At 43.6% G+C, this 15549-nt stretch overlaps 1 protein-coding gene across 1 annotated transcript in view; it reads right to left on the reverse strand.

Moving 5' to 3' along the window:
- The window catches only part of LOC109933737 (parathyroid hormone/parathyroid hormone-related peptide receptor-like), a 108098-nt gene that overhangs the window by 48280 nt on the left and 44269 nt on the right, over positions 1-15549 (reverse strand). Inside the window, exons 2-4 of the mRNA XM_048614382.1 lie at positions 13549-13659; positions 8568-8689; positions 4704-4798 (exon numbers count right to left, since the gene is read on the reverse strand). Of these exons, the coding sequence (XP_048470339.1) occupies positions 4704-4798; positions 8568-8689; positions 13549-13659 (328 nt within the window). The remainder of the gene's footprint in view (positions 1-4703; positions 4799-8567; positions 8690-13548; positions 13660-15549) is intronic.

The raw sequence follows: 15549 nt of genomic DNA on the forward strand, positions 1-15549 counted from the left end.
AATGTTCCTAAGGGTTCTACCATTAACAGTATAATTCACACCTAAATTTGATCCTCCAAAATGCATCACCTTGCATTTGTTAGGATTAAACTCCACCTGCTATTTCTGTGCCCAAGTTGCCAATCTATCTATATCCTGTTGTATCCTTTCACAGTTGTCGGCACTTCCAGCAACTCCACCAATCTTTGTGTCATCTGCAAACTTGCTAATCAAACCAGTCACATTTTCCTCCAGATCATTTATATATACTACAAACAACAGAGGACCTAAGACTGATCCCTGTGGAACCAGTCTCCATTCTGAAAAACACCCTTCTACCACTACCCTCTGTCTTGTATGACCAAGCCAGTTATGTATCCATCTGGCCAGCCCACCCTGAATCCCATGTGATTTTAATTTTTGTACCAACCTGCCATGTGGGACTTTATCAAATGCCTTACTAAAGTCCATATAAACTACGTCCACAGCTCTTGCATTTGCCTTCCTAACTTTCAACTGAACCTGCATGTTAACCTTAAGACAATCCTGAACTAAGACCACTAAGTCCCTTTGTGCCTTGGATTTCTGAAGTCCCATTGTGCTTCAGATTTCTGAAGTCTTTCCTCATTTAGAAAATAATCTACATCTCTTTTCTACCAGCTAAAGTGCATAATCTCACACTTTCCCACATTGTATTTCATCTGCCGCTTCTTTGCCCATTGTCCTAGCCTGTCCAAGTCCTTCTGCAGTCTTCCCACTTCCTCAACACTACCTGTCCCTCCACCTATCTTTATGTCATCTGCAAACTTCACAACAATCCCCTCAGTTCCTTTTGTCCAGATTATTAATGTATAACATGAATAGTTGTAGTCCTGCACTGACTCCTGCAGAACTCTGCTTGTCACTGGCTGCCACCCTGAAAAGGACTGCCTTATCCCCATTCTCTGCTTGAATCAGTTAGGAGTATATTCACTAGAATTTAGAAGAATGAAGGGGGATCCCATAGAATCCTATAAAATTCTAACAGATCTAAACAGTGTAAATGCAGGAAGGATGTTCCTGATGACTGGGAAGTCACACTTTAAGGATATGAGTCAGATAGTGAACATAGAAAGAGATACGAGCTGGGTTAAATTGTATCTATGTAAATGCACAGAGTATCATGAATGAAATTGAGGAACTGGAAGTAGAAAATGCTCTCGGAGAATATGACATAGTGGCATTGACAGGTAAGTGGCTCAAGCCAGAACAGCACTGTATACTTAACATCCCAAGTTATAAGGATTTTAGTAGAAACAGGGTGGGTAAAAAGGGAGGGTCCTTGGTCAAAGATAGTGTCATTACACTTGAACAAGATGCAGTTAATGAATTAGAATCTATATGATTAGAGGTGAGAAACAGGAAGGGAGCAGTGACCCTATTAGATATTTATTATAGACCTCCAAACAGTGGGGGATGATGTAGAAAAGAGCATTTGTAGGCAGATTATGGAATTCTGCAGGACAATGAGGTAATTAGTGATTAAAATTACCTTAGGATAGACTGGGGAAAAGGTACAGGTACAGAAGGGAAAAAATTCCTGCAATGTGCTGGAGAGCTTTCTGGAACAGTACACTTCCAGCCCTACCTGGGAGGGGGTTGTGCTGGATCTGGTCCTAGGAAATGGGGCAGGCCAAGTGGAAAACATCAGAGTGGGGAAGCCTTTGGGAAATAGCAATCATAACATATTAAGTTTCAAATTTAAGTTGGAAAACCATAAAAATCGGTTAATGACTAAGATTCCAGTCTGGAAAAGGCAGATTTTAGTTGCAAACTAGGTACATTCCCATGGGAAATAAATACAAAGTATCCAAAGCTCGATACCTTGTATAACTAAAGAACATTGATGAGAAAATAAAGAAGATAAAGGAGGCACAAGATGTACACTGGAATAATAGTGGCAATAGAATCAGGAGGAGTGTCTCAAATACAGGAGAGAGGCTAAGGCTGTAATAAGGAAGTCTGAAAGGAAGCATGAGAAAAGATGCCAGGCTGATCTAAAACGAATTGTAAAATGTTCTTCAAACATATTAATAGTAAAAGACTTATGAAGGACAGATTGGGCACATAATTGACCAAGCAGGATAAGCTGCTCACTGAAGCAAAAGGGTATGGCAAAGATGGTAAATGAGTGCATTGCTTCTGTCTTTAATAAATTAGAAGATGGTGACAATGGCTCCATTTGAAAATATGAGCATCGAGCAACTGGCCAGTACAGTGATAGATAAAGAAGATGTAGTAAAAAGGTTGGCTGCATTCCAAGTACAGAAGTCACTGGCCCGGACAGGATGCATCCTTGATTGCTGACAGAGGTAAAGAAGCAAATTTTGGAGCCTTTGGCAGAAGTTTTCCAGAGCTCTCCAAGCACAGTAGTAATCCCCGGGATTGGAGGATTGTGAATATAACACCACGTTTCAAAAAAGGGACAGATGATAATCTGGGAAACTACAGTTTGACATCAATAGTGGGGAAACCAATGGAGGCCAGAATACAGATAAAGTATATACATTTAGAGAAAAATAAGGTAATATTAGACAGTCAACGTAACTTTGTCGAGAGCAGGTCATGTCTGACAAATTAAATGAATTATTTGACGAGATGACACAGGCAATAATGAGGATAATGAGGATAATGCAGTAGATGTTGTATATTTCGACTTTCAGAAAGCATTTTGATATGGTGCCACATGGCAGGTTGTTTGGCAAATTAGAAATGTTTGGATTGATGGGTCCTTGGCAGCATGGATTAGAAGTTGTCTAAAAGACAGGAAACAGAGGGTAGCTATAGATGGGCATTTCTCAGACTGGAGATGAGTTGGAAGTCATGTTCCACAGGGATCAGTGTTGGGAGTCTTGCCTTTTCTGCTTTATATAATTGGGAGATGGATGTTAAAGGCAGAGTCTTTAAATTTGCAGACGATGCTAAGCTAGGGAGAATATTGAGTTCATAGGTGTGAAGCTGGAAAAACACAGCACGTCAAACAGCATCCGAGGAGCAGGAAAGTTAATATTTCGGGCCAAGACCCTTCAGCAGGACTGGGGAGGAGGAGGGGAGCCCAGAAGTAAATAGAAGGAAGGGAAGGGTAGGTGGGATGGTGATAGGTGGATGCAGGTAGGCGGTTATTGTGATTGGTCAGTGGGAAGGGTGGAGTAGAGTTTGAGTAGGAAGATGGACAGGTTAGGTCAGGTCAGGGAGCTGATGAGGAGGGGGTGGGCTGGATGTGGGATAAGGTGGGGGTGGAGGGATTTTGAAGCTGGTGAAGTCAATATTGAGGCCATCGGGCTATAGGCTCCCAAGGCGAAGTATCAGGTGTTGTTCTTCCAGTTTACATTTGGCCTCACTCTGACAGTGGAGCAGGCCAAAGATGGACATGTCACTAGGGGAGTGGGAGGGGGAATTAAAATGGATGGAAACCGGAAAGTCGGGTTGTTTGATACATGCAGAGCGCAGATGCTCTGTGAACCGGTCCCAAGTCTGTGTTTGGTCTCCCCGATATAGAGGAGACCACTTTGGGAGCAATGGATTCAATAGATAAGGTTGGATGGAAGTGCAGGTGAATCTCTACTGGATCTGGAAGGATTGTTTGAGGCTTTGGACAGAGGTGAAATGGGAGGTGTAGGGGCAGGTGACACACCTCTGGGCAGGTGTTGCACTTCTTGTGGTTGCAGGGAAAGGTACCGGGTGTGTGGAGAAGTTGGTGGGGAGTGTAGAGCTGATGAGGGAGTCGTGGAGTGAATGGTCCTGCAAAAAGTGGACAGGGGTGGAGAAGGGAACATCTTTTTGGTGGTGGGGTCTGATTATAAGTGGCGGAATATCAGAGGATGATGCGTTGGATCCAGAGGTCAGTGGGGTGGTACATGAGGACTAACGGGACTCTATCCTTTATTGTTGCTGGCAGGAGGGTTCTTGATGGCAGAAGTGTAGGAAATGGAGGAGATGCAGTTGAGGGCATCCTTAACTTCAGAGGAGGGGAAATTATGGTCCCTAAAGTAGAAGGATATCTGGGGTGTCCTGGAGTAGAATGCCTCATCCTGGGAGCAGATATGGCAGAATCAGAGCAATTGAGAGTATGGGATAGCATTTTTGCAGGAGGGTGGGTGAGAGGAGGTGTAGTTGAGATAGTTGTGCGAGTCAGTGGGCTTGAAATGGATGTCAGTGGTGAGTCGGTTTCCGGAAATGGAGACGGAGAGGTCCAGGAAGGAGAGGGAGGTGTCAGAAATGGTCCAGTTGAATTTGAGGGTCGGGTGACAGGTGTTGGTGCAATTGACTATGATTTAGGAGTTAGCCTGTGGAATTCTCTGTCACAGAAAGTGGTTAGGGGTGGGGAGTATGACAGAGGTGATTGAGATGGGGCTGGGGTTATTGAAACTACATTTAGGAGTCCAATTTGCTATTGTATGGGACCTAAGGCCGTAATTTGGTGTGGGGCACTGATTCTTCTTTGTTTTACGAGCGGCAGTGTACTTGTCTTCAATGTGAGTGTAGCTCCTGATCCCCACCCTCAAACTACCCCCACCACCACCTCCCCAATTCCCCCCCACCCCAATACGACCGCTCCCTCCACCACATCTATCCCAGTTAGGGCCACCATTGTCCATACAGCACCTGAGAAACAGAAAATGTGACAACCAAGAATTTCTGTTAAAATGCAGTCTCATGGTGTGAAGTAATGGCAATATTCTTACTTGAAATAGCTGAGAATAGAGACAGCAGCCAACAGCGAGACCAATGAGATGGAATACCCCACTGTGTAGATCAGGCGGAGACGCTCAAACACTTCCTGAGGGGATAAATGGGAATCTTGGTCTGAGAGTCTGGTGTAAGATGAACAACTTCAGTGCATTTCCAACATTGTAGCTCAGCATTCATCACTAACTGTGCCAAGGCCCACACTCCCTCCCACCCAGAGAACCAGAGACTGCATTTTCAAATTGGGGTTAGGATCTTCTCACCAGGATAAGTTCCAATTCCTAACTCAGTTCCAACGATGCAACTGGTTTTCAAATGTAAAGGACCTAAATCAGCTGGGGTGGGCACAGGGGAGGCTATGGCAGTGGTGGGTCTATGGGGGTAGAATGGTGTCACAACATTGAGTTTGAGTTGTCACAGTCCAAAGGCCTTTCTAAAGGCTTGCAGTTTTTCCCAGACATGCCATTCACTGACATGGCACAGGATCAAGCAGGCACTGGCATCAGTGGGCACCCCTGAGGTTTCCCAATGCCTTCCTTGAGATGTTAATGAAGGCAGTCACTGGAAGGTGAGTAATTCTCTTTTGTGGCATTCAGCAGAAGAGATTCATAGAATCATAAAATCCCTACACTGTGGGAGCAGGCCATTCAGCCCATCGAGTTTACACCAACCCTCTTAAGGGCATCCCACCCAGACCCACCCCGCTACCCTGCATTTCCCATGGCCAATCTACCTAACCTGCACATCTTTGGACTGTGGGAGGAAACCAGAGCATCCAAAGGGAATCCACACATACAATGTACAAACTCCACACAGACAGTCACCCGAGCTGGAATGGAACCCAGGTCCCCAGCGTTGTAAGGCAGCAGTGGTAACCACTGAGCCACTATGCCACCCCAGCCTCAGGAAACTCAAACAGCCTGGACAGGGACCATTGTGGAGGTCAGTATTAGAGGCGTCACACAACAACAGTGAGTTCAGTATCACAGGGGGTTCATTCAGCTGTTAAAATTCAGAAAGCTGACTTGCTTTCGTATGACAGGTCTCAAACTCTGTAAATAGCAGCACGTACGTAAGTTCAGTGGCTGTGAGCTCCTCATGCTCCCTAACATGGTCAGAACAAGTGCCCAGTCACATCACCAGCATGTCAGCCACACTCATATATGAAGTGTAATTCAATGGCGGGTATAACTCTGAACAAAGGTTTTATCATCTGCCTATGATCACATTTGGAGTGCTGTACATTTAACAGCTCAATATTTAAATGAGCCAAGTTCCTGCACTGTGGCATTCAAGGCCCAAGCTGCGTTTATAGATTACTCTGTACTGTATATACTAGTTTACCTTTCAATAAACCCACAAGCGACCTGCACAGAAATGGAATCCATGTACCATATTCATGGTATATTTAAATAACACAATGATAACACATAGCTGAGTTTTACTGTCTCTCTTTTAAATCAGTTGCTTCGTGTATCCTTTAGCCCCGATGGTCCCCGACTATGTTTCCACCAGATGCACTATAATATGTCTCACACACTGCATGTTTGCTGCGATTGCCAATGGAAAATTCAAAAAGCTCCCCGAGCCCTGATACTGAGTTCATCAATGATCTCAATAGGTACGGACTTGGAGGGCCATGGGTTTCCAAAACCCCTCTCCCAATTCTCCTGTTGAAATTGGCATCAATTTCTGGAGGTGACCTGTTCCCATGCCACCCTTCAGGAAATATGATTTTAATTGACACCTACACTTATTCTTACCCCCACTGACATTTGAAAACCCAGTGCGAGCTCTCAGTATAGGAACAATGGGATTGGACTCTACACCCACATAATGAGCAGCAAATAAATGCAAGGCTCATTGTCAAAGGACAGAAACTGGGGCATCTCATGGTTGGTTAGTAAATATTGGCTTAGTTAATAAATCTTTCTTTGGTTAGTAAGTCTTGGTTTAGTTTATAAACCTTGGTTTAGTTGGTAACATTTAGTTAAAGGAGTGTCTAATATTAGATGTGATTCTGTAATAGGACAGCATTTGCTAAATATTTCCGGGTGTATGAAGAATTGCATTTACAAACAATTTGGGGTTGTCAATCCAATTTATAGCGTGGCAACTATGTATATTAATGCAGAGCATTGTTCTCTGCAGACCAAAAGAAATGTGTACGCACCGTGACCCTGTTTCAATGCAAGAAAAAGTGGCAGCAATTTTCTGGTTAATTTTTTTAGGACAATGCCTTGACCAACAGCAAATTTAAACAAAGCTCGGCAGTTAACTGTCAGTCATCATCTACCTGCTGCACATTCCATGGCATTGACAGAGTCTGCATGCCAACCGATTGGGATTCTCCTCATACAGCCCAAACTCTTGTTTTCTCTTTATGTTGATATTCTTTTGGATTTTGCTGATGACTGCAAGATGCAAAGCTTCAACAAAATGTGTCTTTTTCATCAATACTCAAATCAAGTTCAATTTATAACTCTTGGTTGCATTGGTAAATTCATTTTTTGTTGGAAAATTCTGTTATTTTATTCATTCATGGCATGTGAGCGTTGCTTGCTGGCCATTTATTGCCCATACCTGGTTGCCCTTAAGACGTTGGTAGTGAACTGCCTTCTTGAACTGCTACAGTTCACGTCTTGTAGGTAGACCCATGATGCCATTAGGGAGGGAATTCCAGGATTTTGACCCAGTGACAATTAAGGAATGGCCATTTGTTTCCAAGTTGGGATGGTGAGTGGGTTAGAGAGGAACTTGCAGGTGATGATGTTTCCATGCATTTATATCTCTTGCCCTTCAAGGTGATAGAGGCTTGAAAGGTGCTATCTAAAGAGCCTTGTTGAATTTCTGCAGTGCATCTTGTAGATGATACACACTGCTGCTACTGTGTATTGGTGGTGAAGACAGTGCATCTTGAAGGTGATGGATGTGATGCCAAACAGGCAAGTTGTTGTGTCCTGGTTGGTGTCGATTCTTGATTGTTATTGGAGCTGCACTCATCTATGCAAGTGGGGAGTATTCTATCACACTCCTGACTTGTGCTTTGTGGATGGTGGATAAGCTTTGAGGAGTCAAAAGGTGAGTTACACACTGTAGGTTTCATATTTTCTGAGCTGCTTTTTAGGCATTATTTCAGGAATTGCAGAAGGAACTCACTATAGTGTAATCACTGGCAAACATCCCCACTTCTGACCATATGATGGACAGAAGGTCATTGATCAAGCAGGAGAATTTAGTTCTCCTGCCCTGAGAAGCTCCTGCAGAGATGTCCTAGAACTGAGACTAGTGATGAAGTTTACTGTCATTCCCATTTACTTCAACCATGCTAGGGATCCTTGAAACCACTCTTGACCAAATACTGCCTTAATTTCAGCGGCTGTCACTCTTACCTCATCTCTGGAATTCAGTTCTTTTGTCCATGTTTGAACCAAAAGCAGTAATGAGATCAGGAGCTGAGTGACCCTGGCAGGACCCAAACTGGGCATCACTGAGCAGGTTATTGCTGAGTAGGTGCTGCTTTGTAGTACTATTGATAACTCCTTCCATCACTTTACTCATGACTGAGAGCAGGCTACTGGGTTGGTAATCATCTGTGTTCTACAGACTCTGCATTTGGAAGGCAGGAATCAGCTGGAAAAGGTTCCAACTTTTCAGGTGTGTATCTGTACTGGAGTTGCTTGCCAATGGTTCTGGCTAATTCTGCAGCAGGCATCTATAGTACTATAACTGGATGTTGTCAGTGTCCATAGCTTTTGCTGTATCCAGTACTTTTAGCTACTTTTAAAGCTTGTAGTAGAGTTTGAAACTTGGCTAGTAAATAAATAATAACACTTGGCTAAATGAGTAACATTGTGTACCTTATGGTGCCAGTGGTCAGGCTTCAGGAACTTGGTGCACTCAGTGTAGTTTGCCCAGGTTCTGTTAATGCTGGGGACTAACTCCCAGTCCCCATGTATGTTACACTTGCGATAGGCGTGACCTGTCAGAAGGAAGGCAACGTTTACATTTACAATAGAGGATTCCACCAAACAACTTGCAGCAGCAGCCCTGCAAACAGCCCATGGATCCAATGGCTCTCCACAGCTAGATCCACCATTGTTCATAGAAACTTCAGGCTGAATTAAACTTACCCAGACATTGACTTTGTCCAATCACTGGGCCTCAACTATAACTCTGGACAGATCAGGACATTCATTTATAAAGCAAAATATCATGTCATTTCTAATCCTTATTATTCCTGTCTCCCTAAGTTCCATTTTTCTGCACATTTCAGATGTCATTCCAGACCCATGTCCATTCATTCTATAACTCTTTTACTTTCTGTTCACTCAACAGGGCCTTCTAACCATTTTCCTCCCTTTTATACTATACATATGTGCCTCCATTCACTTTTCCTTCTCAGCCACCCAAACTCCATCAATCATCGTTCTCCCTCAGCTTTACTGCTCTCCTGTTGCCTTTGAACAGGAGCGGGTGGTCGGATATAAAAATCTAGAGGCAGAGCAGTGAGAGTAGCAACAAAGTGAGACCAGTGAGGAACTGCGGTGGGAGGCGGAGTTCATAGTCTTCCAACTATGTTCAACATAATCTTAAACATCAAAAAGAGAACGGTAAGTGTTTGATCTTCTTCCTTGGATGTCTGTAATGAAAAGTGCACACATATGATTTTTAAACCCAATTCTGCACTGAGTCCCAATCATCGATCATTCCTGCACAAGCCCTACTTTGATTCCCAATACTCAACACTTCAACTTCAAATTTTCATCATTGCTCTAATCTCCTCCAGCCCTGCAAACTTCAGCAAGTACACATTTGCTCAATTCTGCCTATTGTACATCTCCCATTCTTTTACGCACTGTCAGTATTATAGAGTCATATAGTTATAGAGGCCTACAGCAAGGAGACAGGCCCTTCGGCCCAAACAGGTCCATTTCAATCAAAATGTTCATCCACGCTAACCCCATTTCCCTGCACTTGGCCCATATCCTTCTAATCCCTTCTATCCATGTCTTCGTCCAAATGCCTTTTAAATGTTGTTAGTGTACCCACCTTAACCACTTCCGCTGGCAGCTCATTCCATATGCATACCACCCTCTGTGTAAAAAAAAAAGTTGCTCCTCAGGTCCTCGTGTATTCTTTCCCTTCTTACCTTAAATTGACACCCTCTAACCCTCGATTCCTCAACCGTGGGAAAAAGACATTCACCTTATCCATGCCTCTCATGATCTTATACACTTCTATAAAATCCCCCCTTAGTCTCCTATGCTCTAAAGAAACGTGTCCTAGCTTGTCCAATGTCTCCCTATAAAGCAGTCCCTTGAAACCTGGCAACATGCTTGTAGATTTTTTTCTGCACTCTTTCCAGGTTAGTAACATTCTTCCTATAGCAAGGTGACCAAAACTGAATACAATATTCCTTTCCAAGTGCGGCCTCAGCAATGTTCTGTACAACAGCAACATAACTTCCCAACTTCTGTACACAGTGCCCTGACTAATGAAGGTCAGTGTGCCTAAAGCCTTCTTCACTGCCCTGTCTACCTGGGACTCCACTTTCAGAGAACCGTGCACCTGAACTCCAAGGTCCCTCTGTTCTACTACACTCCTTAAGACCCTACCATTCACCATGAAACTCTTACCTTAATTTGACTTTCCAAAATGCAACACCTCACACTTATCTATATTAAACTCCATTTGCCATTTCTTGGCCTACTTCCCCAGCTGATAAAGATCCTGCTGCAATTTCTGATAACCTTCCTCACGGTCCACGGTACCACCTATTTTAGTGTCATCCGCAAACTTACAAATCATGCCTTGTACATTCTCATCCAAATCATTGATATAGATAACAAACAGCAATGGGACCAGCACTGACCCCTGAGGTACACCACTAGTTACAAGACAAGCATCCTTCCACTATTACCTTCTGCTTCCTACCATCAAGACAATTGTGTATCCAATTTGTCAACTCTCCTTGGATTCGATGCAATCTAACCTTCCAGATCAGCCTACTTTGTGGAACCTTATCAAAGACCTTACTGAAATCTATATAGACTACATCTACTGCCCCGCCCTCATCAACCTTCCAAGTCACGTCTTCAAAGAACTCTAACAAATTTGTGAGATGGTACCCACACACAAAGCCATGCTGACTATTCCCAATCAAACCCTGTCTTTCTAAATGCATGTATATCTTATCCCTCGGAATCTTCTCAATTAATTTACCTACCACAGATGTTAAGCTTACTGGTCTATAATTCTCAGGTTTTTCTTTTCAGCCCTTCTTGAATATGGGCACAACATTCACTACCCTCCAGTCTTCTGGGACCTCACCCGTGGCTAACGATGATGCAAAAATATCAGCCAGGGCCCCCGCAATTTCTTCTCTAGCCTCTTGCAGGGTTCTTCGATATATATGATCAGGACCAGGAGATTTATCCATCTTGGTACATTCTAATACTTCCAACACCTCCTTTACTGTGATATGGCTATCCCCAAGATATCGCCATTGACTTCCCCAAGTTCCCAAGTCTTCGTGTCTTTCTCCACACTAAGCATAGAGGAGAAATATTCATTGAGGACTTCGCCCATCTCCTGCGGTTCCACACATACATGTCCACTTTGGTCCTTGAGGGATCCTATTCTCTCTCTAGTTATTCTTTCTCCTTTAATATACTGAAAGAATCTCTTTGGATTTACCTTAATCTTCTCAGCCATAGCTATCTCATGCCCCCTTTTTGCCCTCCTGATTTCCTTCTTCAGTAAGCTCCTGTATCCCCTACATACCTCCAGGGATTCCCTTGATCCCAGCTGTCTGTACCTGAGCCCTGCCTTCTTCTTTTTTCTGGTCAAAGCCTCAATATCTCTTGTCATCGAGGGTTCCCTACTCCTGCCAACCTTGCCCTTCACCCTCACAGGAACATATAAACCTTGAACTCTAGCTATCACATTTTTAAAGGCCTCCCGCTTGTCAGAGGTTCCTTTGCCTGCAAACAAACTACTCCAATCAACCCCTGCAAACTCCTGTTTAATTCCATCAAAATTCACCTTGCTCCAATTTAGAACTTGAACCTGTGGATCAGTTTTGTCCTTCTCCATATCTATTTTAAAATTAATAAATTATGGTCATTGGACCCAAAGTACTCCCCCACCGTCACCTCAGTCACTTGTCTTGCTCTATTTCCTAAGAGTAGATCAAGTTTTTCCCTTTCCCGAGTAGGACCCTCTATGTACTGCTTGAGGAAACTTTTCTGAACACATTTAACAAATTCTACCCCATTTAAACCCTTAACACTATGGCAGTCCCAGTGTATGTCAGGAAAATTAAAATCCCTCACTATGACAACTCTATTTCTCCTGCAAGTCTCCGCAATCTTTTTGCATATTTGTTCCTCTAATTCCCGTTGACTATTTGGGGGCCTATACTACAACCCCAATAATGTCACCATCCCCTTCTTATTTCTTAGCTCCACCCACAAAGCCTCACTGGATGATTCCTCAGTTATTTCATCTCTGACTACTGTTGTGATACTCCCCTTAATCAAAAATGCAACTCCCCCTCCCCTCGTTCCCCCACCTCTGTCCCACCTAAAGCACCTGCACCCTGGCACATCAAGCTGCCAGTCCTGTCCCTTCCTTAGCCACGTTTCTGTAATGGCTATAATATCCAATCCCACATACCTATCCACGCCCTGAGTTCATCAGCCTTACCTGTCAGCCCTCTTGCATTGAAATAGATGCAATTTAATCCAACAGGCATTCCTTGCTCCTTGTCCTGTTCCAGCCTTACCTGTCTCTTCAACATGCCAATTCTGATTACTGTATCTCCTTCCAGTCTCATACTTGCCTCCCTGTTGTTGAAGATCTCACCCCCTGCCAAACTAGTTTAAACCCTCCCTTGTAGCACCACCAAATCTGCCCGCCAGGATATTGGTCCCCCTCCAGTTCAGGTGCAACTTGTCCCTCTTAAACAGGTCACCTCTGACCCAGAAAAGATTCCAATGATCCAGGAATCTGAATCCCTGCCCTCTGTACCAATTCTTTAGCCATGCATTCATTTGCCATATCCTCCTGTTCTTTCCTTCACCAGCACATGGGCATTGGAAGTAATCTGGAGATTACCACCGTCGAGGTCCTGGTTTTTAACGTTTTTCCTAACTCTTTATAATCTCTCCGCAGGACCTCATCCTTATTTTGACCTATGACATTTGTGCCAACGTGCACAGTGACTTCTGGCTGCTCACCCTCCCCTTTGAGAACGTTCTGCAGGCACTCCAAGACATCCTGGACCCTGGCACCCGGGAAGCAACAGCCCATCCTGAATTCCCACCTGCGGCCAAAGAATCTCCTCTCTGCCCCCATAACTATTGAATCTCCTATCACTAAGGTCCTGTTTACCTTTACCATTTCCTGCTGTGGCCCAGAGCCAGTCGTAGTGCCACTGATCTAGCTACCGCTGCATTCCCCTGAACGGTCACCACCCACCACCCCCCAACAGTATCCAAAACGGAATACTTGTTTTTGAGGGGAATGGCCACAGGGGATTCCTGCACTCTCTAACTATTCCCTTTGCCTTTCCTGGTGGTCGCCCAGCTACTCTCTGCCTGTACCTCCTCACTAAAACTCTTATCTATGATGCGCTCAGCAGCTGGGATGATCCTGAGTGCATCCAGCTCCAGCTCCCTAACATGCTCTCCCATGTGAGCATCATTGCATTCAGTGTGAGGAGTCAGTGTGAGCAGACAGCGTGAACAGTCAATGTGGACACATAGCATGTGCAGTTAATGTTAGCAGTCAGTATGAGCAGACTGCGGTGTGAGCAGACTACAATCTGTCTATTACCTCGGTGGTTAAAATCATAAATATACTCAGGACACGAGACTGAGATGCTCTTGTTGGGAGTCCCCAGGGGCCAACACACGATACCATCCCACTCAGGTCTGCAACTGACACCTGCACAGAGACAAAAAAGAGCAAACATTATTGAACATTCAATTAAGTCACAGACTAGTAAACAATCAAGGTGCAGTGAAATCTAACAGAGGGGGAGGGCAAACTTCCAACCAATATCCTCAGCCTGTTTTTAGAGACACACACAACAGCAGGAACTGCAGTGAAGGCAGAAATCCTGGCGCTGCCTCTAGAGAGGTTACTCCCACATTCACTAACCCCACAAATGGACAACTCAAACAGCTAGAGGCTCCATGCACATCCACGCATGTGGGTCTTACCACCCAATATACCAATTCACAACCTCTCTCTCCTGAACCATCTTGTTCATTCAGATTGTTCTAGCTGAAACAGCCCCTAATTCGCAAACATTCCCTCCCCTAGCCATTTGTTTATTTCACAGAGACTGAACAATAATCTGAATGAAGCAGTTTGTTTGATTAGAAGCCCTCAACACACACATAAACTTATAGTCCCTCCACCACCAGTGCATAGAGCCATCGGTCAGACTAATACAACAGATGACAAACAGCATTGAAATACTACAGATGTAAATAGCTTTACAAAAAATAGGAATTAATAAACACATTGAAGAAATGAATGGAGAAGTAATACTTTGAAAAAGATTCAATGTCAAATAAGACACAGGATTGGACATCTTGGAGAAAACAATTCTTAAGGCACAGAATTGCCTTATGGTTAAACATCAAGTCTGAAGCTGAACAAATTAATTTATTAGCATTCAATAGATTCTATGGTGGATGGTATTATACAACACCAACATCTGAAAGGAGACACAGACATATTTGAAGAAGTCCTAACATCTTTTGATAATTACTTCAATGTTGAAGCAAAAAAATTCTTGAATGAGTAACATTTAACATTAAATTGTTCAAGTTCCAGGGGAATCCATGGATAATTTCATGGTGTTTTTTATACATTGTTAAAAACAGTGACTAGGGAACTTTAAAATCATAATTCATATGAGACAGAATATTTGTTGGAATTATTGATAGATCATCAGATTTCTTACAGTCCAGGGAAAATTTAACTTTGGAGAAAACTATACAAATCATGATGCATGCAGAATCAGAAGGACTCATAGATAGATCTTGAGAGATGTTTTCTGTCCTTTATCAAAAGTCCATCAGGGGTAGTATTTAAGTTTGTGTCCAGACCTCCTGAAGATTAGTTACTGTTTATATTTGGTTGACACGGACTCATGTAATTGGTTTATGTCTTTTTGAACGGAGATCTTACACTGATAGTTCTCCCATGCAACTTCCTTGTGGTTGAAAGATGATGATCAGCATTTGCTCTTGGGCTGTCACTGTATATGATGCAGCTATCCAAACCCAGGGCCTTTGCTATTGGGTTTCCCCAGTAATTTTGGTACTAAGTTCTCACCTCCAATTCTCTTCTCTAATTGATGTTATAATAACTGAGGCTATGTCCTCAATTAATTTCATTGCCACAAACCGTGCTCCTTCTGCATCATTTAACATAAAGTATTAGAGTCATTGAGTCATACAGCACTGAAACAGGTCCTTTGACATACTATGTCTGTCCCACACTGAAAAAACTAAACTATACTGTTAGCCAGGGGCTGCAGTAAGAGAGGGAGAGAGAGGGAGAGAGAGAGGCAGGCAGACAAGCTGCTGCCATTGCTGCCTGGGAGATGCTGACCAGAGGCTGCAGAGAGAAAGATGGAGACAGGGGGGTGCCAGTCGCCGATATCGCTAACAGGAGATACTAGGTGTAATAAAATGCTGACATAAAGAAAGAAGCAGCTTGTGAACTGTGGATAACCCAGACCTAGGAGCTGACCTGAGCTGGTCAGAACCACTTGGTGCCAACCAAGTTCTGCAAAAAGAAGTAAGAAAGATGAGGTAA

Source organism: Rhincodon typus, chromosome 30, assembly GCF_021869965.1.
Source record: "Rhincodon typus isolate 14 chromosome 30, sRhiTyp1.1, whole genome shotgun sequence".
Taxonomy (NCBI): domain Eukaryota; kingdom Metazoa; phylum Chordata; class Chondrichthyes; order Orectolobiformes; family Rhincodontidae; genus Rhincodon; species Rhincodon typus.